At 46.2% G+C, this 26907-nt stretch overlaps 1 protein-coding gene across 1 annotated transcript in view; it reads left to right on the top strand.

Moving 5' to 3' along the window:
- GFRA4 (GDNF family receptor alpha 4) overlaps nucleotides 1–23102 on the top strand; it is a 779926-nt gene extending 756824 nt beyond the window's left edge. Inside the window, exon 8 of the mRNA XM_086964305.1 lies at nucleotides 20785–23102. Within this exon, the coding sequence (XP_086820431.1) occupies nucleotides 20785–20916 (132 nt within the window). The 3' untranslated portion in view covers nucleotides 20917–23102. The remainder of the gene's footprint in view (nucleotides 1–20784) is intronic.
- The last annotated feature ends 3805 nt before the right edge of the window (nucleotides 23103–26907 follow it).

Raw genomic sequence — 26907 nt, 5'->3', positions numbered from 1 at the left:
AAAGGCTAATGGGTTGAACCTGCTATCAGTTGAAAAAGCAATATTTAATGCTCATAATATACAAATTACAATGTAGGTATATAATTGGTACTTACAGAATGAAAATCCATAGTAACAGGGTACATATTGAATCCACACCAATTTGAGAAAACAATTAATTATTGAATACAATGGGTGGGGATTAGAAATATGTTGGAGGGTGTTTATCTGTGGCCATTTTTGTGTTCATGGGTAGACGCGTTTCGACTGCCAATTTGCTTGGCTAAAACTGTGTGGCAAGAATGGACGATGAAATAACTGTCAATGACCAGGCAATTTGTTATTTTGTTAGGCTAGATATGCGTACAGGGGGATCCATTGTCTACAGTAAGAAGTGAGGCCAATGAAGGCCCGTACTTCCTTTTGTGTCCTGGGCTGTGGAAGATGTGCAATTAAATGAATTCGGTCAGGTGTCAACTGTCTACCCCTCTTGGAAATGAAATGAAATGAAATGAAATTTAGGTCTTATATAGCGCATGGCTGCCCGTGAGCGTCCCAGCGCTGAAATTGCAGAACTTCTGAGGGTGAAGACGGGGAAAGGGAAGAAGTTATTGCGGGAAGAGGTGAGTTTTTAGGAGCTTGCGAAATTTCAGAAGATTGGACTCAGAACGAAGGTGAAATGGCAAAGCATTCCAGGAGGTGGCCACAGTGACCGAAAAACGGCGTCCTCCAGTTCGGGCTTTTCTAATTTTGTGGACCGTGGCCAGATGACCTTGAGCTGAGCGTAGGGGCCTATTGGGTCTGTATGGAAAGATCATGTCTTTTAGCATTGGAGGCCCTTGATTTTGCAAAGCTTTATGGGCCGTGCAAAGGGCCTTAAATTTGACCCTTTCGCGGATCGGCAGCCAATGTAGTGCCTTAAGGGCGGGTTTGGCTGAGACCCTGCGAGAGGTCCCAGTAAGAATCCTAGCTGCGGCATTCTGTGTTCTTTGAAGAATGTTGATCGTGGATTCCGGGGCAGCAAGAAAGAGAGCATTGCAGTAATCTAGTCTTGATAAGACTAGACCTTGAACAAGCAATTTCTGGGAGGGTCCTGGAAGTAAAGGGAGGATCTTTCTGGTGGAACGCAGAAGCCCCACACAAGTGCCAGCTGTTTTTTTCGCTTGCGTTTTGAGGGATAGGTCCTGTTCAAGCCAGAAACCTAGACTTTTTAGTTCAGTCTTGGGTTGAGGGAGGGGGCCTAAGCATGCTGGCCACATGGCAGATGGAAGAGAAGATATTTTATTTCCCAACAGCATGAGCTCAGTTTTCGAGCCATTGAGCTTAAGCCTTGAGGCGGACATCCAGGCATGGACAGCAAGTGACCAAGGTACACAACTTGCTGGACACAGAATGTAGCTTCGAAGGGGACACTTTGTGCCCCTTTTCTGCCAGGAAGTATAGGACTGTCAGTGATGCACGTTCGCAGTCTCGTTCTGTCCGTGCTGTGATCAAAAGATCATCAACGTATTGGAGCAATGCGGTGTCAGTAGGCATGTGAATACTGTCTAGTTGTCTTTTCAATGCTTGACTATAAATACTAGGGCTTTCTGTGAACCCTTGAGGAGCCCTTGCAAATTTGAAGCTTCGGCCATTTAAACAGAATCCTAAGAGATATTGGCTCTCCGGATGGATCGGGACACTAAAGAAGGCGTTCTTGAGATCAATTACAGTAAAGAACGTCGCTTCGGAATCAATGGTAGTCTAGAGTGAAGAAATGTCTGGGACCACTGGGTACTGTGGTAGTATGCATTTATTCAGTTCTCGGAGGTCAATCACTAATCTGTAAACTGGTGGTGCATTTGGGTCAGTTCGTTTAAGAATCGGAATGATAGGAGAATTACATACATTGGAGTCAGTTTCTACAACCACTCCCTGTGCAATGAGTTCGTCAACAATTTTCAGTAATGCAACTACAGCATCAGGTGGCAACTTGTATTGTCGGATTCGTGGCAGTACAACTCCTTGCTTGAGTGTGACACGGTATGGCGTAATGTGCATATAACCTACATCAGTCGGGCCTTGTGCCCATAAATGCTGTGGTACATTCTGGAGTCTGGGGTCAAAATCTCTCAATACATAATGTCCTTTAAAATCACGTAAAAACAATCTCACTCCTTCCGGAGAACAACAAATCACTGCTCCTAGTTCCTTCAGTGTTTTTATACCAAGCAAGTTTTCTGGACATGATTTAGTAAGCAACAAGTCTGTAGTACGGGACAATGGACCAACTTCTAGGGAAACTGGCTTTGACACTTTGTTAACAATAGGCTTTCCTGAAAATCCCAGGGAAATATTCTGTGAGCCTGAGAGGGGTGCCCCTGGAACCTCGTCATGACTGATGGTAGTTCTGCTCGCCCCTGTGTCAATCAGAAATTTTCTGTCTTTCCCCAATACATGACTATGTACATAGGGACCCTCTTGATCTACAGGAACCTCGATAAGGGGCAAGCTAACCTCCCTCTCTAGGCTGTTTCATGAGTACTGTTGATAATCTGGGTAGTCTGACTGTGCATACTGGTACATTTGTTGCGTGACATGTTGTGCGGCAGCAATGGGTTGGGGTACAGCTACTGTCTGTTGTGCGTTCTGTGGAGGTTGCGTGTTCTGCGGGATGTGTTCCTGCCTAGGAGGACGCGGTCTTTCTTTCGTCTTGCCTGTCGCTATATTGTGTTTCAGGACAGCGCATTCATTTATATAGTGACCTGGCTGCTTGCAGTAGTTGCAGTTCCCTTTGACAGGTGCCGCGCCCTTTTTCTGGCCATCGGCTGGAACTGATTGAGCAACTAGTAGTTTCATTTTCGTGTCTTTCATGCGTCTCTTTTCGTGTTCCTGCTCTTCTCTAATTCGGTTCTGATGGTACTGTAACATTTGTAACATTTGGGAAGGGCTATTTGCTTGCCAGGTACTCTCAACCTTCAGTACTCTATTCTTGATCTGGGGTAAGGAATTCTCTACTAATTTGGTCACAAAAAGATGTGGATACGATTCACTACTTGTCTTCAGGCCACTATTAATAATAAAACATTTTTCGAATCTGGAATAAAAATCACTAGTATCTTCATCTTGTTTCTGTTTACAGGCTGAAATAGCATCCCAATCTTCCTTTTTAGTAGTCAATAATCTCGGCAAAACCTGTATCAATAGCTCGGGTAATTCTTTGGCTTTTTCCCCAAGACCAGTACCAGGGGTTCGTGTATTATCCTCGTTTTCTAATTCTGTCCAGTTAATCTTTTTCTCTCCTACCTCCCACTCTTTTTCTTTTAGTTTTTCGTAAATGCCTGCTGGTAACAGTACTTTCAACATTTTAATCGTATCAGCGTATGTATACTCTCCCATGCGGAGCATGTCTTTTAATTCACGGTGGAACCCTGCCGGGTCTTTATCGTGACATGGCAGTAATTTTTTCATTTCCAATAATTCCATTTTCGTCAAGGGTGTGTAAACATATACTCGTTGAAGCTCACCCCCTGTAGTCCTAACGGGATGAACCTCTCGTAGGGGATTCTGTCTGTCTATGTAAAAGGTCTTTCTTTCTCGGTGTGGGGCAGGAATCAAGTGCGGAGTCAGACAAGTCAAGTACTTATGTCGTTGTTCTAGAATACCATTAATTAATTCGGTGCCTAAACCTCTCCATCTTGCTAGGAGTAAATCGTCCAACCATTTATACAAGGGTCCTGGATCAGAATGCTGACTCTCATACAGTGTGATGAGATGTTGAATCATGTAAATACCAGCTAAACGCTGTTCTTCCGGAGGAAGACTCAAAAATGTTTGGACTACTACGTCAACTTTATATATGGTAGAATTTCCAGCCCATTGGACTGCTGATCGGGCTAGTTCTTGTTCATGCATAGTACTAAGTTCGCTACTCCCTACTCGTTTTTTCAGTGCATGTTCAGTAGCTTGGAATAGGTGTTCAAGGGAATATTGGTCTGGTATTGGAGAGAGAGAACGTTTCTTATATTCTAGACGTATGGGTCTATCAAACGGTCTTGCCCTACCAACGTAATTTATTCTACTAGTGTCCTCAATTGCTAAATCATCGTCCTCTGAGACTTCGTCATCCTCTTTCTCGGCTTCTTTCTTCGCCTGTTCTCTCTCGTGTATCTCAACAATTTCTTTACGAATTTTCCTGTACATGGCTTCTACACAACTCTGTTTATCATGTTTACCAGCAGCTATGTGGTCACTCCCATTTGTCAGGACTTTAGTTACTTCTTTATTTGGCTGGTCTTGTTCCCTGATCAAACAATTAATCAAAAACTGTAAGAGCATACGTTGAAGCTCCACTTTTCTATGTGCCATGGCCTCGTGTATACTTTCCGGTCCCTCCCCTGTTCTAATGAAGTGGTATATTCTGTCTAAATGGTCCTTCATGCCTGGTAAAATAATCAAATAGTCTGCAACACGTCTTAATCGTATTGAGTATATGAGCATTGTGCCCTCACCTGGTACTGGATCATATATACAATCGGTGAGGGACTGTCTAAGAGTTGCTAATGTCATTGGTTTTGGCGTGTGTTGTAGTGCTAATTCTCGTAGTGTTCGTTTTACTGGTGGTGGGGTGTGCGGTATATCACTAGAGGGCCCCCCTCCCGATGCTCCATGACTTGAGTCGCCTAGGCTTGAATCGGATATTACTGCCAGCGCTGTTGCTGGTAATGCGGGTTGATCTTGTACCACGGATACTGTGCGAAACGGATTGGTAGGGAGGGTGGCAGGAGGATTAGTAGGGTTGGGAGGGGGAGGTAAATTTTCATTTACATATTCCGGAGCAGCGTCGTCTAGATAGGAGGAAAGAAAAATGTCCGCTGCGGTCTGTTTATGACTACGGAGTTTAGTCGGGATCAATGGTGGCGGCAAGTTACTAGGTACTTCCGGGGTCACTTTAGGTAGGCCCTCGGCGAGAAGGGGGTACATGCCTTTAATAAGGGCATTTCTTTGTCTATCTAACTGTTCTGCCTTAACCCGTTCACCCTCTTCTTGTAGCTCTTTTTCCTTGGCTTTTTCTGATGCTTCTCTACTTTTCTCTACTTTCTGGATTTCTTTCTCTGTTCTTCTATGTGCTTCTTTACGCCACAACTCTATGGCATCTTTCTGGGATTGTCTAGCTTTCTTTTTCCACAGGGCTTCCTCTACTCTCATGATTCAGCATCCCATGTTCCTGAGACAGGCCATCTATATTTCTCTTCCAGATCCTTCGTGTACTCTACCCATAAATCTAAGTACAGTATGGCATCTAAGCCATGCTTGTGATACATAAAATATCCAGGAGTGTCCCTAGGCGGGACGGGAACTGCCTCTTCGAGTATCCCCTTCCTGGTTCCTATCTGACGTAATTTCGAAAACAATGGCATGTTTGAACTATCTTGAACAAAAACACAATAAGCACAATAATAGACTGTAAACAATCATTCATACTACGACATTAAAACATTAGAAACAGATACTAACTAATACATAGAATAACACAATCCTAGAAATCCTAAAATAAACAAGGTTTATTTTGCACTGGATGCACTGCTAGAACAGTACAGTCATACCGGTCTCATAAAGAGACGCGTCTTTACCGCATCCACCTAAATGGACACGTCCATACCGGATCTGTGTACCCAGACCCGTCTTGACCGGGCTCAAATAAATGAACCCGTCTATATGCGTTCCAAACAACGGTACTCACCGGGAAGCAAAACTGAAGGCCTTGGAAACTCGATGCTGGACTGGACTGGACTGCTACAGCTTCTTTGCTGCTATGCATGCGCCTCGGAACAGGTGGGCCTCCGGATACCTCGGACCTTGCTCTCTCGGCTTGGGCTCTGGTCGGGATAGTCCGCAATCCTCACCGCCTCGTGTGGATGCCTAGTCGCAGTCTCCGTCTCCTCCGTGGGCCTGAGGGAGTTGGCAGGAAAACCCGCGAATGTGCACAGAAATGGGTCCGTCACGGCTATAGTAGGGGTCAGGGGGCTGCGCTTACATCACCGGCGCGTGGGGAAGGGGACAGTTCCTATTCGGGCGCCAGATTTATGTGGTAAATAAAATTACCGGGACTATTTTTCAATACATTAATAACAATAGGAATAGCTCATAAAATGAGAGGCAGAGTCCGTGGTATCTGAGTCATAAGGGCTTTAATTAAGATGACTCGAGTCACTGAGAATCGGGTTCCATCACCACTAAGGTTCAGGAAGGGATATCTAACGTTTTATTAACATCACACATTATATATAGTAAAGCCATACAATTGCAATGAATACAGTAGGCGGAACACTCCAGGCGGAGCGAGTGAAAAGAGAGAGATAAGAACACATGGGCGTAAAAGAAGGCGTGTAAAGAGGTGTGCACATAGGCGTTCACTTGGTGAGTCATAAATGTGTCATGGGTGGGTGGATGCATAGAGGAGGTCTGCAGGGTCAGCAGAAACCTTTACCCTACATGTGCGCGCAACTGGTCATGACGTAACATTGACGTGTAACTGGGGAGAGCTGGGGGTTGACTTTAGCACTAGTAGAGGAGTCCGGAGTCTGGGATGTCAGATCGACCTGTACTTTTGGCATATCTGATATCTTGTGTTTTGGAGGATGTATTGTCTGACGTAAAGGTCTCTCGAGTAAAGGCTGTTCATCACTAAATGCTAGTGTGTGCATATATTTCTTCGTGCATTGTGCAGGGCCAAGGGCCTACTATGGCAACGGGTTCAGTAAATTACTTGCATGGAGACAGGAAGGCTAGGCCCTATGCTCTGCAGGCGGGATATGTTTACCTCTTTCACTAGACTGGAATGTGTTTTTGCGGAGTCTGAGCAGATAACTGTAGGCAAAATACCGTCTTGACAGGCAGGCCATGTCGGGCACCTCTCGGCTGAGCAGGAAGTGTGGGAGAGGTCAGGGATGCATACCTAAACTGCAGCTTTCAGAGACAGAAAAGGCTCGGAGCCTGAATTCAGGGCCTGGCTCGGCTGGGCCACAAAAACGTGTGCCTCTTGATATTTAAACGTGTACCATGTAAATGCATTGGCAACGTAGGCCTCAGTGCAGAATTAACGTTTCATTCATGGAAGGCCTAATAACTGACATGTTAACATTAGACGGAAATGCAGGGGCATTATTATGACAGGCACAGGATGGGAATTACACGATAACATGAACATACATGGAGCATAGGTACGTGGATAGGGTGCGAGGGGGGGACACACTGGCCAAATAAAATTACCGGGACTATTTTTCAATACAATAATAACAATAAGAATAGCTCATAAAATGAGAGGCAGAGTCCTTGGTATCTGAGTCATAAGGGCTTTAATTAAGATGACTCGAGTCACTGAGAATCGGGTTCCATCACCACTAAGGTTCAGGAAGGGATATCTAACGTTTTATTAACATCACACATTATATATAATAAAGCCATACAATTGCAATGAATACAGTAGGCGGAACACTCCAGGCGGAGCGACTGAAAAGAGAGAGATAAGAACACATGGGCGTAAAAGAAGGCGTGTAAAGAGGTGTGCACATAGGCGTTCACTTGGTGAGTCATAAATGTGTCATGGGTGGGTGGATGCATAGAGGAGGTCTGCAGGGTCAGCAGAAACCTTTACCCTACATGTGCGTGCAACTGGTCATGACGTAACATTGACGTGTAACTGGGGAGAGCTGGGGTTGACTTTAGCACTAGTAGAGGAGTCCGGAGTCTGGGATGTCAGAGCGACCTGTACTTTTGGCATATCTGATATCTTGTGTTTTGGAGGATGTATTGTTTGACGTAAAGGTCTCTCGAGTAAAGGCTGTTCATCACTAAATGCTAGTGTGTGCATATATTTCTTCGTGCATTGCGCGGGGCCATGGGCCTACTATGGCAACGGGTTCAGTAAATTACTTGCATGGAGACAGGAAGGCTAGGCCCTATGCTCTGCAGGCGGGATATGTTTACCTCTTTCACTAGACTGGAATGTGTTTTTGCAGAGGCTGAGCATATAACTGTAGGCAAAATACCGTCTTGGCAGGCAGGCCAGGTCGGGCACCTCTCGGCTGAGCAGGAAGTGTAGGAGAGGTCAGGGATGCATACCTAAACTGCAGCTTTCAGAGACAGAAAAGGCTCGGAGCCTGAATTCAGGGCCTGGCTCGGCTGGGCCACAAAAACGTGTGCCTCTTGATATTTAAACGTGTACCATGTGGGGGGGCGCTAGAGGGCGCACTGCGGGATGGCTGACTGCTAAGTCAGCTCCGCCGGACGGGCGCGATTCATCGTACCCCTTGGCCCTAATTCCGCCCCAATTCCTGTGCCAAACGGCGAAATGGACATCTGAGGGACCCAGCTCCGCTGTGTGCAAACGACAGCCAGCAGACAGGCAGCATGCCGAAGCAATCGGCGAAAACGTCCCGGCGCTAACTGGCTGACCAAGATGGCGGCGCGCTGCTGTGGTGACCGCAACGGACCTCGAGCGATGTAGCCCTCAGACGACCACAGGGCCGGACTCCTCCCGACACGCAGACAGTAAGGAACGGCAGCCGGCGAAAACCGGGAGCGATGTGCCTGTCCAGAGAGCGGACCTTGGGACATACACTGTGCGTTCCACGGCGGCCAAAATGGCGGCGGCGCTGAAACGCATGACCGACGGCCCTGCCCTGGGCTCTGCCGGCTCTCCGATCTCCATCGCCAGCGAGTGACCAGGCGCGGAGACGCTCCACAGCGCAGCTGCAGAGGCGAGAAGAGGTGCGAGGCGACTGGGGGCTCACCGGGTGAGGTGCGGTACTGCCGGGCTGCCCGGCGCTGTCGCGCTCCGCACCGGAGGGCGCGAACCAGACCCGCCACAATCCACGGGACTGCCTCACACGCACAGGACCGTACAGGGACGATCAACACTTCCGCTGTCTCCGGGCGCTCCGGCGCTACACCGTGCGCTGCCCAGGGCCACTATGGGCCATTCTGATGACTAGACCGCCAAAACAGGGGGCAGTTGGAGCGCACCTACGACGCACACGGTCTACAATCACACCGGCAGCCCCGCTGAGCCCGACTGTCACTAGCCCGGCTACACTCACGGGCACCATGGGGAAGCCCGATAAACAACAATCGAAACTGCCCTTCGAGACCAGAAAGCAGACGGCGAAAACGTGAGCTGCGCAAGACGCCGACGGTGACCAGGTCCTGGGGGACGGCGCCGGCATGGAGGCAGTGCTGCGGGCTATCCAGCAGAGCTTGCATGATATGAATAGCAAAATGGACAGTGTTGTGGCAAGGGTGGACTCTTTGTCAAACAAACTGGAAAAACATGAGGAGAGACTGGTGGAGGCGGAGCAGAGGATCTCCTCGGTGGAAGATCACTCCAGAGACATCGCTAAAACGCACAGCGCCATTGCAAAGACCCTGGAAACCCTGAAGGCGAAGGTGGAGGACCAGGAAGCGAGGTCCCGCCGCAACAACGTGCGCATCTCGGGCCTGCCGGAATCCACCAACACAGGCAAGATGGAGACGTACGTGGAGACCATGCTAAAAGACATCTTCGGACCTGGGAGCTTCTCTGACGTCTTCCTGATTGAGCGGGCACATCGCTCCCTGGCTCCCACCCCGCAACCGGGGGCTGCGCCTCGGATAATCATCGCCCGAGTGCTCAACTACAGGGACCGGGACACGATCCTTCGTATGGCGAGGGAAAAGGGCGCCATTACCCACCAAGGCAACTCACTGGAGTTCTACCCAGACCACACCATGGCGGTGCAGCAGGCAAGAAAAGAGTTCGCCCCAGTGAAGAAGAAACTTCGAGAGATGGACATTGGGTACGCAATGCTGTACCCAGCTAAACTTAAAATCCTAACAGATGGCAAGCCGGTGGTCCTCACGACGGTCCAAGCTGCGCAGGAGTACGTCAAGAACATCACCAAACGTCGGAAAAATCAGGAGTCTGCAGCCAGAATGAGCGACAACGATTGACGACGCAAAGGCCGCCATGCACCATGTGCGCACCACTGGACTGCTTCTTCGACACTGGGAGCGGGCGAAGGACACTTCCAATTAAGTGCATCTCCACGTTGAGCTCCACAAGACTATGGACGTTGCTGCTTACGAACTATGTAAGGGAAGCGCTACAAGGGGTATCGCAGTGAGTACAATTGGGGAACGGTATGGCGGGTCCCGCGCACGTGCTCAGGGCCTCAACTGACTAAATACATGTGGCTGGCAGGCTGTATTGACTGCGTTCCCACTGTGGAACCCCCAGGCACTAACTATGAAGGCGTGCGGCATTGACTACATGGGTTCTGCAACCTCGAAGGGGGGTGGGGGGGATATCTCTGCCCGTGTTATCATCACAGGGAGTTGGAGGCGGGAGGAGGGGACTAGGGGGTAACTATTGACATTGACAACGTCTAGAACTCGCGCTCGTCCACATCCACTATGTGGATGGAGATGTGTGCTTCGGGCGGCACCCCCAGGAGGGTGTTCCCCACAACAAGTTCAAACACAGTTCTGAAGTTCGGGAGGGGATGGCTTTGGCAAAGTTTGGGCGCTAAAGTGGGAGGAGGGGGGTTGGGGGAGCTGAGTAGAAGTTATATGTTTGCACTGTGTCTAAGAAGCATTGCGACCTCTTTTGTTGCCTGTTATACACATGTTGAAAACGCGATATTTCACAGATGGCTGCATAGATCACGCGACGCACAATTTCACCTGCTCACGCAATAATGGCATGCTCTGACACACTTAATTTCATAACATGGAACGTCAGGGGACTGGGGAACCCAAAAAAGAAACGGCAACTGTTTGCATACTTTGACAGGCTTAAGGTGGATGTGGCATTTCTGCAAGAAACACACATGGCACCCACTTCCACATCCAAGCTGGGCTCCAAATGGGCAGAATCCGCCACAGGCGCGTACTACTCGACGTACTCCCGAGGCGTCAGTATTCTGATCAAGAAAGGTACACACTTCAAGATCAATGAAAAGTACACTGACTCCGGGGGGAGGTATGTTGTGGTGGTGGGTGAGACGAGACACCAAAAGCTAGCCCTTGTAAATGTGTATGGCCCGAATGTAGACGATGCGGGCTTTTTTGAAAGGTTATGGCATATCATAGCGGATATACAAGCGGACAATGTCATCTGGGGGGGGGATTTTAATGTAACACTCAGAGACGGGCTCGACAGAGCAGCACACACACTCGAACAACACACCAAGGCGAGGGACATGCTACTTGACGCAATGTCTAATTTGCACATGAATGACCTGTGGAGGCTGAAGCACCCGGGGGAACAAGTCGCCACACACATTAATGCTGCAAATAAGAGCTGGTCCAGGTTAGACTTTTGGCTGGCCACTCAGGACGTCCTTACATGGGTGGAGCAAATAACACACCTCCCTAGAACACTATCAGACCATGGTCCCGTACTCCTGAAACTGCGGATCCCAAACTATGTCCCTCCGCCCTACACTTGGCGCTTCAATGCACAGGCCCTACGTGATCCACTATATGTTGACACGGTCCAGAAGGCGATCACCGACTACTTTGATTTGAATGCCCCCACCACGGAGGACCCGTGCCTCCTGTGGGAAGCGTTCAAAGCAACGATACGGGGCGTGTGCATTGCAACGTCCGCTGGCATACTGAAGGATATTCGCCACCAATTAAAGAAAAGGGAGGAGATGCTCCGAGACCTCGAACAGAAATACACAGATACAGGGGACACGGCACTACTAAGCGATATTCAGACGCTATTGATAGAATACAATACATTTGCTGATGACGAACTTAAGTACATTTTCAAGAGAACAACGGCCAGGAGATACGGGGAGGGGGGCAGACCGGGCAGAGCACTGGCAGAAAAGATTTGCTCGGGCAGGGCGCCACAACACATAGCGGCTGTACACACCTCACAGGGTACTCGGGCTCACGACTTGCCGACCATCATGGGGGAATTCAGAAACACATATGGGGCACTCTATGAGGCCAGGGCTCAAATTTCACGGGAGGAGATTTTGGAATACATGGCTGACGTTGAGATCGCCTGGCTGGCGGATGGACACAGGGAGTACTTAGCAAGACCCCTCACGACACAGGAAGTCACAGACACTATCAAAAGACTCCCCAATGGCAAAGCGCCGGGCCCGGACGGCTTCGTCATAGAATTTTACAAAACGTACGCAGACACGCTAGCACCTCATCTGATAAATCTGTACGAGGCTGCGCATGAAGCCCAAACACTGCCACCATCCATGAGAGAGGCGTTGATAGTTGCTCTACTGAAACCGGGCAAGGACGAAGAACAATGCGACTCATACCGCCCACTTTCCTTGATAAACATAGACACCAAAATATTGGCCAGCATCCTAGCGGACCGACTGAAGCCACTAATGCCGATGCTGATAAGGCCGGACCAGGCAGGTTTCATTCCAGACCGGTCGACCACGCACAACACCCGCACCCTCTTTGCACTGGCACACTACTTGGCCCCTGATATTAAAGCGGTTGCTGTATTGTTGGATGCAGCAAAGGCATTCGATACGATTGACTGGCCGTTTCTTCACGCAGTCCTAATCCGGATGGGGTTCCCCCCATTATTCACCGGCTGGATCTCAATGTTATACTCGGGCCTAACTGCCCGCATACGAGTAAACAAACAGCTATCGTCCCCTATACCTATCGAGCGAGGCACTAGACAAGGATGTCCTCTGTCGCCAATGCTGTTCGCCCTTATACTCGAACCCTTGGCGTGTAAAATAAGGCAGCATCACCACTATTCGGCTATTCAGTTACCTACGCGACCGATACACATAGCATTGTATGCGGACGACATGGTCCTGTACGTGAAAAACCCGGAGACAAATCTCAACCCACTGCTCAGGGAATATATTAAATTCGGCCAATACTCGGGTCTCCATATCAATTGGAGCAAATCACTTGTACTCCCGCTGACAGACGGTACCCGGCCCACAGCGCTGGATTACCCCCTGGAATGGCAGGATGAACCGACTAAGTATCTAGGCGTCTGGTTCCACAGAGACCCGGAGTTGGTCATCCGCACTAACTATGGGAGAGCCGTCTCGACACTAGAAGACAAGGTCAACAGATGGATAGGCTTGCCACTCTCACTGGCAGACAGACTTGCCATTGTGAAGATGGTGCTCCTGCCCAAATTTCTATATCTTTTCAATAATATACCTATTAAGCCGCCGGCTGAGGTCTTTCGCAACATTAAGTCCCTTATACTCTCCTTAATATGGGCGGGGAAACAGGCTCGATTGGATCTGCAGACCCTGACTCTCCCGTACGCTAAAGGGGGCTTCAAGGTGCCAGATATTTACCTGTACTACCAGTGCGCCCAGGCGCAATTTGCGCACTACTGGTTTCATGAGATTCCTTTTTTAACGCACGTAGCAGTAGAACACGGCGATGCTGATCCCATTCCACTCACAAGCATATTAACGCACAAACGCCCCAGACTGCACGATCATGACATCAACCCGGTCAACGCCACGATAGACGCATGGAGGACACTAAGCAAGATGGCGCACTGCACACCACTCTATGCACCAGCACTCCCCTTGGCACACCATCCGGCATTATCGGTCACTCAAGAACAGGTGGGAATGGACCTTCTTAAACGCGCTGGTATAGACACCCTTGGGGACTTATATAGAAATGGGCAATTCGTAACACTGAACCAGCTGACATACATTCAGAATCCAACTCTGCTGTTTAGTTTCAACTACTACAGGCTACAGAGGGCAGTGAGGGAGCACTTCGTGACGTTTCCGGCAGAACCACAGGCACTTGCACCACTGACACTTGTGCTTAACACCCTCTCAGCGTCACACTTAGTGTCCCGACTTTACCGCAGCGCGCAAGCTAGCATTGGGGGTAACACTACCAGAGCAAGGGACAAATGGAACGCAGCTCTGGGGGAAGACCTCACGGAAGAGGAATGGGAGGCATCCTGCATACTCACGGGGATGCTGACGCCGAACGGGAATCTTAGATTGATTCATTACAAATACCTGCACCACATGTACCACACGCCTGCACGACTGCACAGGTATGGCCTGAGGGACAACTCTAACTGCACTAGGTGCGGGCAGGAACATGCAGATTTCCTACACTTGGCGTGGCGCTGCGATGCGGTGGCACAATACTGGGAGCAGGTGATGCGGACGCTCAACACTATATTGGGGGCGCAATTGCCATGTACAGCTAAAGTATGTCTCATGGGGTTAGTGCCGCAGTTGAGAGCGAGGCGCCGTAAACTATGCGTGATCGCACTACTGGTGGCGAAAAGGAGAGTCTCTTTACACTGGAACAGTAAGCGAAAACCTACAGTAAAAAATTGGCTAGAGGATCTGACCTACTGTAGAGACACTTTACTTACATACGAGGAAGAGTTGCCTACGGGTTCCCGCCCCAGAGACTTCTGGGAACCATTTCAACATTATCTGGTGTCACTGGCCGCTGCCACCGACACGTGCTGAGCGCTCAACTGTTGAAGGATGTTTGCCACACTGTGATACTGTAGGCGGGGCGGTGAGGGAGGGAGAATGTTGTGACACAGTGCTTTGAGTTTTTCTTTTTAGGGGGTTATTAAGTTTTTGTTTACCTCATCCTCCCTAGGTTTTGGGAGCTTTGGTTGAAAATACTGAAAATGTAAGACCGACCGAACGTATATACCATATGACTGCATTGTCAAAACAAAACACCGAGACTGCACTGACACCGCATAAGCGCCGCCGGACCTATGGTTGTCGGCTGATGGGCTGTGTATGGATAAACCTTTGATGTAAATTTGCGTGCAATACACAGCCGGCCTTCTCAGGTTGTAGGCGATATTGTTTGTACTATTTCTGTGACAATGTGCAATAAATGTCTTACCCAAAAAAAAAAAACGTGTACCATGTAAATGCAGTGGCAACGTAGGCCTCAGTGCAGAATTAACGTTTCATTCATGGAAGGCCTAATAACTGACATGTTAACATTAGACGGAAATGCAGGGGCATTATTATGACAGGCACGGGATGGGAATTACACGATAACATGAACATACATGGAGCATAGGTACGTGGATATAGTGCGAGGGGGGGACACACTGGCCACATAAAATTCCTGTTTCCTCATTCCCTCCTTGTCCCCTACTGCGCCCTTTAGGATACATCTATTTTCATGAGACCATCTATTTGTTCATACAGCATCATTTGCTCGTCTTTTTTTATTCGTACACGGGAACGTGAACGTAGACGGGGAATACAAGCAGTGGCACACAAGCCGCAAATCGCTGGGCCACATTGTAGACAGAGACAGCAACTGAATACTATGAGCAGTATTAGTCCTAGGAATGACAACACTTTCCATCCCCAGGCTGATATCACACTCCAGAGCCAACCGGACCAAGTCCAGGTGCCTGGGTTCTGGTGCATCTCGTGATCTATCTTATGGAGCATTGTTATTGCTGCATACACTGATGGTGCGTTATTAGGAATAAACACACAACAACTCGAGCCGATCACTCTACAAGCTCCGCCCCTATCGGCCAGGATGACGTCAAGAACAAGGCGGTTCTGAAGAACAACAAGTCTCATAGCAGACTGCTCCTCGGTCAAGTTTCCTAAAGCAGAAATAGTCTCATTCACTACTGCTTCCAATGTTCTGGTTAATCTGCGTATTAATTTACTGTTTTGGATAGGACCAATGAAGAAAAAGAATCCTCTATTGAAATCTGTATATTGCTCCAATGCTGTCTCAGTCTGATCGACAATTGGGAACTCGATCTCCCTCTTGTGTCTTACATGTATAAGTTGGGAATCTCGATGATAATGGGATGGGGCTAGAAAAACTGGTGGCAGTAGGAACGCAATATAACATGTTCTACCCCAATCTAAGGGCAGACGTACATAAGCTGTCTGACCACAAATAAAATAGGAATGGCGGGAAGCTTTGAAAGTAGACTTTCCTTTATCATTAAATTCGACCACAGTATTACAATCACTGTGTCCTAGGTATACTGAACCATTTTTCCTAACGCATAATTCACCTTTCACTGGTAAGACTGTTATAAACCGTAAATCTGTATTGGCCTCGGACTGGACATTCAGAATCATGAGGTTAAGGGAAAAAGTTCCTAATTCGTATACTTCATTTTCTAGATCTGTTCCTTTCCTTTGGGGAAAACCATCTTTATTGGGAAAACAGGCCTTATTCATAACTGTATTCAGGTCTCCCCATATCCAATCACTCTGGGAAACTGTGGACTTACTGTCTAGTGATGACATTAAAGCAAACCATGCCCCGCACGAACCATTGTGTGAAAACGGATAAGGAAAGAGGGGCAGAACTCCCGTCATTTTCTGATAAGGGGGGAGTCGGCCACATACCCAGCAATTCGTTACATTGCTGGTCTGGTGAGAATGGTGTAACATACGGATAAAAGTGTTGTTGCGCAGTGCTAGTCGATATGATAGTTCATGGGGTGGCAGGTCACTGAAAGTGTGCTCTACAGTGTCGTTGAAAGAAGAATGTACATGTGAACCAAGTGGAGGAAAGAAAACATGTAGCGTCAAGCTTATACATATAATCGAAATACTTAAGAAAAACATAATAAGCAAGGTAACTATGCATCGACTGCGTAGATTTTTGCAATATTTATCTCTCATTTGTCCCTGTCTATCTCTCTCACTATTTGGGTCTACAGTCTTATACATGTCAGGAACCTGTCTAACCGCTTCACCCGAGGGGGACTTAAACAATTAAACGCTGTCTGACTTACTAGACCGTAATTTAGAATGATACTCCTGTTGCGGAGTTTTTTCTAGAAAAGGGAGTTTAGTGTCAGTGTCGGAACAGTTCTCAGGAACCTTCGTGAAACAGTCTTTGGAATCTTTTCCTGAGCCAAGTCCATGAAATCGCTTCACGTGGTGGGCATGGATCCAGCCCTTACGTCCTACCACTTTGATAGCCGTCCTCGTCGTCAGCAAGACTAATTTGGGCGCTCGCCAGCGGGGCTCCAGAGGGCTTGAACGGTCGAAATTACGGACGAACACCGGTCTCCTGGAACAATCTCATGAGTCTTCACCTGGGTGTTGTCCGGGAAGGCAGCTGCAACCTGGGAACGACAAGAAAGGAGTGCAGACATCAAGGAAGCCAGGTAATCTGTCAGCATAGTACTGTCAACATCAGTTATTTTTCTCGGCATAGGCGTACCCCACATATTCGGCGGTCTACCAAAAACCACCTCGTATGGGGATAGTCCGGTTCTGGAATGAGCTACCATGCGCATGTAAAAGAGGGCAACCGGTAAGGCTACCATCCAATCTATGCCTTTTTCTGCACAGACCTTCACTAACCGTGTTTTCAGAGTCTGATTGTGTCTCTCGACGAGGCCAGCTGCCGCTGGGTGTCGTACGCAATGGAACTTCCACTGGTACCCTAACAGAAGAGATACTTGTTTCATTAATTCAGAAGAGAATGGTTGTCCATTATCTGAATACACGACACGGGGCAAGCCGTATCGTGGAAAGAATTCACGGACAAACTGTTTGGCAGTGGTCACAGCAGTGTAATCTGGGACTGGGTACGCTTCTGTCCATCTGGATAGTGCACATACGACTACGAGGACATACTTGAATCCTCGACATCTATCCATCTGAATATAGTCCATCTGGAGGACTTCAAAAGGGTGGTCAGGAGGATGAAATCCACCTTGTTCCACGGGAATGCCTTTGCCTGGATTGAACTGACAACAGATCATGCAGGTACGCACTTTCTGTTTCGCTGCTGCACGTAAATGCTTGTTGAACCAGATGTTCTGTATACTGTCTAACATGGCTTTTTCTCCTAAGTGTGCTGGACTATGTGCGGTATTGATGATAACTTGAACCATGGAGTCAGGGAGGAACCACGTGGCCTTGCCTTTTGTCATCCATCCCTGATCTGTCTGGACCCCTCCTTGTTCAGTCCATCTCTTAATTTCGTCTGGAGTGGCATGTGTCTGTATGTCGAGTACATCTTGTGAGGGATCCCTGACTGTCATGCAATTTGTCAGTGATGGTACTTCAGTCTTCGTCGTGTCAGTTGTAATATCAGTTTGAGTCTGTGCTGTAAGTTTAGCTGTTCGATCTGCCAGGTCGTTACCCTGGGAAATAGTATCAGTGAGTTTCGTATGTTCCTTGCACTTCATGATGGCTATTGCTGTGGGTAAGTGTATTGCATCCAGCAGAGCTTGAATGAGGGGACCATGTTGTATCTTGGCCCTATGAGAGGTCAGAAAACCTCTCTCTTGCCAGAGGACACCGAAATCGTGAACGACTCCGAATGCGTACTGTGAATCTGTGTATATGTTTACTTTCAGGTTCTTGGCTTGTATACAGGCTTGGGTCAGAGCGACGAGCTCTGCTGCTTGAGCAGACAGGGTGTCAATACGATGTGTCTCTATGACGTCAGTATCGGTGGTCACTGCATATGCGGCCACTAACTCTCCTGTGCTTGTTCTCATACATGAACCATCCACATAAAGTGTCAAGTCTGGGTCGGGAAATGCCATGTCTGTCAAGTCTTGTCTTGGCTTCGTTACTGTGTTAATTACTTCCACACAGTCATGTGGTGTAGGGTCTGTTGTGCTTGAGGGTAAAAGTGTAGCAGGGTTTAGAATGTTGCAACGTCTGATCTCTATGTGTGGTTGGAACAATGCCAGTTCATATCCTGTCAGTCTTGCTATGGTCAGGTGCTGTGTCTGTGTCCTGTTTAAGAGAACTTCCACTGAGTGTGGAACTTGTACTGTCAAGGGATGTCCTAACACTATGGAATCGCTTTGTCTGATTGCTAGAGCTGTTGCGGCAACTGATTTTAGGCACGCAGGCAGAGCCTGGGCCACTGGATCCTATGTACTAGAAAAGTTAGCACAAGGCAAGTGTTTTTCTGCCTGATCTTGTGTAAGAACAGATAATGCTGTGCCATCGCGTTCAGTGAGAAAAAGTGCAAAAGGTTTGTTGTAACATGGTGTCGCTAAAACTGGTGCTTGACATAGGGCTTTCTTCAATTCATCAAATGCAAGTGTATGTTCCTGAGTCCAAGGGAGGACAGTCGAAGTCGCTGCCTCCCATGTTGTCAACTGTATAAGTGGTTTGGCTAGATATGCGTACTGGGGGATCCATTGTCTACAATAAGAAGTGAGGCCAATGAAGGCCCATACTTCCTTTTGTGTCCTGGGCTGTGGAAGATGTGCAATTAATTGAATTCGGTCAGGTGTCAAAAGGCTCGGAGCCTGAATTCAGGGCCTGGCTCGGCTGGGCCACAAAAACGTGTGCATCTTGATATTTAAACGTGTACCATGTAAATGCATTGGCAACGTAGGCCTCAGTGCAGAATTAACGTTTCATTCATGGAAGGCCTAATAACTACCATGTTAACATTAGACGGAAATGCAGGGGCATTATTATGACAGGCACGGGATGGGAATTACACGATAACATGAACATACATGGAGCATAGGTACGTGGATAGGGTGCAAGGGGGGGACACACTGGCCACATAAAATTCCTGTTTCCTCAAGTTGTTCGGTTGACTGTGGAATCACTTGCCTTTGCATTCATATAAAATATTCAGTGGAAAATTAACTTTCAGGACGTTTTGTCATTTAATTCAGTGGCATAAACAGTTGATTTGCAGGTGCAAGAGCTTGAAAATCCTACAAAAAACAGAACTAAGATGCGAGAAATGTTTCAGATCTGTTATTAAATTTAGTATGGAAAGTGCATAAACAGAACTCGGGGGGGGGGGCGGCAGATTCCCTGGGTACAAAAGGGCACTACAGTACCACATTGCTTATTGAGAGAGAATGACTCAAGATTTTATTAAACATAAACAATCCCCTCTCAATCACACATTCTTGTGCAAAATAAAGAGGAGAGTTTGTGAGATGCGTTTATGAACAAAGCAGACTGCTTGGTAAATGCTCAGTGCATCAATTGGTAGTAAATTGTGGGGTGATGGCTTCAAGCATAACATAGTCCATCAATGGCAGATAGCCACTTATATGGCCAGTCTGGAGGGTTCAAGATGGACCTTTGGTGACCAAGTGGAAATGCTGCCTGAAGTCTGTACCCTAATCTGCAGCTCCAGCGCCCCAAAATGACTTGTTGTTTTCAACTGACGAGTGAATGTATCCAGAAACACGTGTCCAGAGTTACACAGCACAGGCTGCACAAGGGTGAAAAAGTAAAGACCACTACTAAAGTACATGTTATCATGCACTGCACTAACCAAGATGAATTGGGGCAAGTTGAGTGCTGGGGTGTGAGGCAATGTGCTCCCACCCTCTTTCTCTTAGTTAACCCCTTCCCTGTTTAGCTAATTCCCCCGCTGTGCGGGGGGGCGCATAGCGCCCCGGGGCTCGTGACGAGCTTAGCTCGTCATGCAGCACGGTGGCGCTGTGCTCATGACAAGCTGAGCTCGTCACGGCCACAACCATTTCTTTGGAATGCTCAGCACAGAGGAGGAATTTGCCCCGCTTGTGAGCGTTGCGGCCGTTATGACGAGCTCAGCTCATCATGAGCACACGGCCACCGTGGCTCATGACGAGCTGAGCTCGTCATGAGCATGGGAGGGGTTAAGATAATTTCAAGGGATTTGGTGCAATCAATGATGATGGGCTATACAATATTCCCCAATATGATTTGCAGAGAAAGTATCGAAAGACTATATTAGACTTAAATGGTTGGATCTGTTTAATGTCCAGATACCACAGAAATGCCTGTTTTTCCTTATTCATTTCTGCATTACCCTTTTCTTTTTCAGGTCCCTACGGAAGGAAGGGTCCTGATAGACTCCACACACATGAAGTCTTCTGAAACATCTCATTCACTCCCCTTAAATCATTGCCACTGGTCAACTCTGCTCTGGAGCTCCCTCCTGCTGCTTCTCATGTGAAAAGGAGCAACACCTGCACAATTTTTGGTCATTTCTTATAAAATAAACTATCTTTGGGACCTACAAGGGAGGGTAGCGGAACCCCCTTGAGCTCTTTTTAAGCTGTCTGAAAAAAAGCTTGCTCATAGTAACCTTTCCAGTCCTTACCTTTTCTGTTTTTTGTCTGTAGCGGTTACACATTATGGCAGAATGCTGTGGGACCCTTACCACAATTGTGGCAGCAATGCTGGCGCGATGTCAGAACAGAGACCAGGTGTGCATAGATCTGGCATGACACAGCCAGACTTAGACAGGCTGGAAAGTCTACTGGAACATGCCACCTGGAAGATGGACCGATGACAGGTGGGGCTGAGGCGCGTCCACCTCCTCCAATGGGACATTTGTGTTTAAGCTGTATACCGCTTGACTTACGCTGTGGTAGAACAAGTGAAACGTCAAGTGTTTAGACTGAAATACCCCCTCATCTGTCAATCCAATTACTCACAGTAATAAAGGCTGTGGTAGTAGGGGAGGAGTTTCTTTGACTAATAGATCCAAAATGAATGTTTATATATTACCGACAACTTTATTTTATTTTTTTGTACGTTTCTCACAAAAAAAGTCTAATGTATATGGTATTATTATTATTATTTCATGCAGGGGACTATTTGTATTTGCTTAAAACAAAGCGTAAAGCTTATCTGGATCAAAGGAGGTTCAAACTGGTGGCTGTGTGACTTTCCTCATTCATGTTGTGGAGGGGTAAGAGAATGGATAACCATGTATAAATACCTTTAGAAGACGCATTCATAGCACCTTCCCTTTTTATGTATCTTGACTCCCATTCCTAAGCTGGGCTCCACAGAAGGTATTTAATGAACAAAAAATGCATTCATTCAAGACTATCATTGAACCTTTTGTGTCTACTGCACAAGGCCATCTAAAGAGTTTTGGGTAACATTTATCTTATAGAACCAGTGATCACCCAAAACTTCACAAATACCAAATGAGTCTCCAGAATAGAGTACCATAGGTGGAAAGAATAAGTTCAATATTTCACCATGAGGACCACAGCCATTAAAGACTTTTGGGATATCCACTAAAGATAAATTCACATATAAGTGTGTCAATGGGAGTCATTTACACATTTAAGTGGCCGTCTTGAAATGTGAGCATGGCTTTGGTCCTCTTACACTAACATTGAAGACTAGTGAAATTCACCCTGATCATTTATTTGCTCCAAGATATATCAACATGCATTACTTTGGTAAAGAAAGATGTACATTGGAGGGGGAGTTTGAATTGATTGCAGGATGCGGAAGAGCTAGTTTTTAAGAACAAGCACCCATATAATTTCAACCCTTTCCAAAAGCATATTGTTGAAACAAGAAATAATTATTTTGGCAAAATCAAACTTTGAGCCCAGTGTTTGGCCCTACCAATCATGTTACATTCAAACATTTGATATTTTTAACAGCATACATTGAGAACTCTTTAAGCAAGAATTATTTTGCCAGCCCTGCCTTGAAGAACTAGAGTCCTTCATGAGTTATTACATTATTCTTTAGATATTCTTTTTTTTTTAAGGTTTGAGATGGCTTAAATATTTCCCATGCATTTTGACTGTTAAAAATCAAGACCAAAAATAAAAAAATACATGATTTATAATAGGCTATTATTAAACAGTGCATATTATTATCTTTGAGTGATCCTAAAATGATTCATGTTAACTTTATTGTCAAAATAGTGATCTGGTGATTTATTATGCCAATGACAAGAGATGGATTCATTTGCTTGTTCTTAGACATCATTAATGGTTGATACAGAAGAAGGTTTCCTGGGGAAGAAGCTTGGCCCATGATCCCATATTACAGATTTTATGGACATTCAAATGAAAACAAGTCAAGAAGTACTGTACGTTGGGCATGTGTTATTGAGGGTCGGTTTGAACATCATCCTTTTTCAAAGCAAAACAGATCTGCCTGGGCATCCTTCATTAGGACACCCGGATATCCTTGTACAGAAAGATGCACACAGACCAGCCCCTGCTGGACTCTGATTTTATGTTTCAAAACCTCCCCAGTTAAGGGACTCTTTACACTCCTTTTTCTTTTTAGCAGATCTTGCAATGATTCAATTATTGAATTTGTGATGAGAAAATTATTTTACTTCTGCCAACTTTCATTTAATAAAGTCATCCCAGGTAAGCCAGGCTCCTGGTCTTTCCAGATGTGTGATTTGTACAAAATGTAAATCCCAACTCACTCCCAGTGATCTGACTTGTATCACCTCTTTCTCTGTTCTGCTTGTAATCATCATGTGCATTATGCAGTCTGTATGCAGTAGTCTGAAAGAGGCAGAGGCCTTTTTTTCTACTTTTTTTCCAATGTGAATTGGGCAATAAAGCAAGTCTACTGTGCGTGCGGTTTTATACAACAATATGGATTTTGTACGAGGACTGAAGTGCCATGTAATGAGGAAAGGACACGGATTAAGATTTTTCATATGTATTTAGGAATTTACGCAATAAATTGTTATATCCTGAAATAGAATAACCTTCTTTCACAAGTAGGTGTGATTTGGTCCTGGAAATAAAGGAGTAAGTCACATCTGCTCTCAGAAAGGTCTTTTGCCCACATGCATCAAGCGTTTTTGCATACGCAAACGGCGCGAATCGCAAAAATCTGCCGTTTGCGAATGCAAAAACCTTTTTTTGGGATGCATCATTTTTTTTTCATTTTTCGCAATTTAAGAAATCGCAATTTTTTACGATTTCTCAAATTGCGATAGCATTTAAGAAATAGGAAATTTTGCGATTTCTTAAATGCTATGCATGATTTTTTTTAATTTGTGAATTCGCAATTAGGAAGGGGAAAATTACCATGAAGTAAACCTTCATGGTAATTTGCGAAAAGTTTCAAAAATACAAAAAAATGCATTTTTGAAACTTACATTTTACACACACACATGCCCTTGGGACATGTGTGCGAGTAAAATGTACTTACATGACATTCCAGGGGTGCAGGCGTGGGTCCTTTGGACCCCCCCTGCACCCTTGAAATTGCATTCTCATTTTGCGATTCCTTAATTGCGGATTTGCAAAATGAGAATGCCTTGCCATTGATTCCTATGGGCCTCTAGGCCCATAGAAATCAATGTAAAGCGATTCCTTATTTGGGATTCGCAATTAAGGAATCGCAAATAAGGAAAATTAAGAAATCGCAAAAACTTTTGCGAATTTTTAATGCATAGGAATTTGCGATTCCTAAATTGCGATTCCTACATTTTTGCAATTTAGGAATTGCAAATTCCTACAATGATGCATGTTGGGGTTTGTGAATTAATCCTATAATGTGGCTCTGACTTTTCCTCAAAAATAAACAAATGTGGGATGGTAACTCATGGTCTTAAAACTTGTTTGGGCACCATGTTCCCAAAGATTAAACAACAATAGGTCACTTGCGTGTCATCAACCCTATCCCACCAGCAAATAAGGTTTAAAATAGGCATTCAGAGAACAAATTGCTTGATAGGTATTTGAGATTCTTGACCCTCAGCTCCTGTTTTAAATCAACAATTGACAAGTTGCTTGATCCCTAACAAATCGCTTGATATTTGTGCATATGTTTCCATGCCTACACACCAATGTTAAGTACTATAACATATATGTTCTATTAGAATGTGAGAAAACATTCCGGTTGATTATGCAGATTTACATATGTGCTATTTCATAGGGTGTGTGTGTGTTTGATAGATAGATGAATGCCGTAATGTCAATGTATCATTTTTAATAGCTCCTAATATTGGCAGTTATATTACCAAAAAACTGGCAAAGTTAAAAGGGAAGAATTTAAGCACATTTAAGGCAGGCAAATATAAGAAGGGAAATGCGGTGTTGAAAGTACCCTTGCCGCCACATATCCTCCTGTTTTGTTTCTATTTGAAATAAAGGTCAAATAGCAAGGGAGGCTGAATTGCAGTTCTTCTATTGTGTTTAGGATAGAAAGAAGTGAGACACTAATAAGGAGAAAAGTACCATAATCCCTTCGAACTAAGCTAAACAAAAACAATGGGCCATATTATCAAGAAAGGGCGATACATTATCGCCGCTTTTATCAGCAGGAAACTGCCGCTAAAGCGGCGATAATGGGCTTGATAATATGCCTATCAAGCCCATTATCGCCACTTTAGCGGCAGTTTCCTGCCGATAAAAGTGGCGATAATGTATCGCCCTTTCTTGATAATTTTGCCCAATGTTCCCTAAGCACATTATTTTGCAAAGTTTTTTACAAAACAATCTGCAACTTAATCGGGGATCCCATAAAAACGTTTTATAAAGCTCGGCACTTGGTGTCATGATACACATATTTAAAAAAAACAACCACAACTTTTGAACAAAAGTAGCAGCCGGAAGTCATCTTCCCTCTTTGTGATTTGTCACAGTGTAATGTGATGCACACCTATAGTGGTACACAAGAAGGTTTATTTTGTCAGTCTGTGTCATAAAAACAGCTTTGACACTCAATTTCATTTTACTCCAAAGTGAAACAGTCCACTTGTAAAGCAAGAAACATGTTTTATCAAGTGAAGTGTTCGGTAACGCCACTAATTTCTGATCCAATTTAAATTTACGGAATTGGGGGCTCATCTACAGCCCATTGTGCCACTGGTGCATCCCTTTTTTTGACTCACCAGCGGTGCAGAGTGCAGACCAATATCTACGAGGCCACGCAAAGCCACTTCGCGTAGGTTTTCATGGCATCGAAGATATGGAGTACGGGAGCATCGAAGATGTTTTCCTTGGGCGTTGCAGTGGGTGTTCCTATTCAATACCATGGATTTAACGCATTCCCAGATTTACAAGGACCTGTAAACCTGGGAATCCGTCAAAAACCTACGTCTTCTCGGGGAGGCGTAACGAGGAGAAATAACTTAATTTTTCCTCATTTTTTCCTCTTTCTGTGTGCATCACACAATGAAGAAGGAAAACACCTTCATTGATTGTTTTTGTGGAGGAAGGTGTCCCTTCCGGGGCAGAAGCAATCATTTCTACAACGCAGACACAAGGCAGCCAAAACGGCTCCAGCGCAGTGGGAAAAGACAGGAATGCGCTGTATATCATAAATATGACACATTTCTTCCCTTTCCTTTTGACGCTGTGCAGCAGCATAAACTTGTAAATGAGACCCTCCGTTTCCTAAAATTCCTTCAGAATCTTTTCTACCCTTTTCATTCTTTTGTAGGGAAACGCTGGTGTAGTGTCATGGTGGTGGGCGGGGGCTGTGTCATGAAGTTCCAACACGCTGGAGGGAGAAACTGTCACAACTCAACAGTGGCTAAAGAGACACACCTGTTAAATTCTAGGCTGACTTACCAAGAAAAGTACTAAGGGCCTCATTTACAATGATTTGGCGTAGGGCAGAGCCGTAAGTCTTTCTGCTGCGCTGTCCTACGCCAATTCTAAGAGGCAGGAATGCGCCGTATTTACGAGCTACAGAGCCTTCCTGTCCTTTCAGCCAGTGCCAACGCACAATGTGGTGACTAGCGCCAACGCAGGCACCTTTGCACAATGGTGCAAGGGTGTCTGCATGGTTGGCAGGATTGTTTTTGTCAACAATCCATAGAAGCTTTAGAATGCAGGACACATAGAAAGAGGAAAAAAGGAGAAGAAATAAAAATATTTCTTCTTGTTATGCCTACCCTGGGGACGCGTACTGTTTCGACGCATTCCCAGGTTTTCAGATCCTTGTAAATCTGGGAGTGCCTCAAAACCCATGGGAACACCCACCGCAACGCCCATGGAACGCTTCTGTGATGCAGTGTGAGCCAGCGCAGCAACAGCAAAGTGGCTCTGTGTGGCCTTGTAAATATGGGTCTGCACTCTGCGCCTCACTTAATTGCTTTCCGGTGCTCGGCACCGGCACATAATTGTCAATGCCACACACTGACCAGTCTACCACATGGTGGCGCTGCTCATCTAATTTAGAGATGAGCGGAACAACCGTTGTTTTT

This window comes from Lissotriton vulgaris, chromosome 3_2, assembly GCF_964263255.1.
Source record: "Lissotriton vulgaris chromosome 3_2, aLisVul1.2, whole genome shotgun sequence".
Taxonomy (NCBI): Eukaryota; Metazoa; Chordata; class Amphibia; order Caudata; family Salamandridae; genus Lissotriton; species Lissotriton vulgaris.
This window is presented reverse-complemented; position numbering and strand designations above follow the sequence as displayed.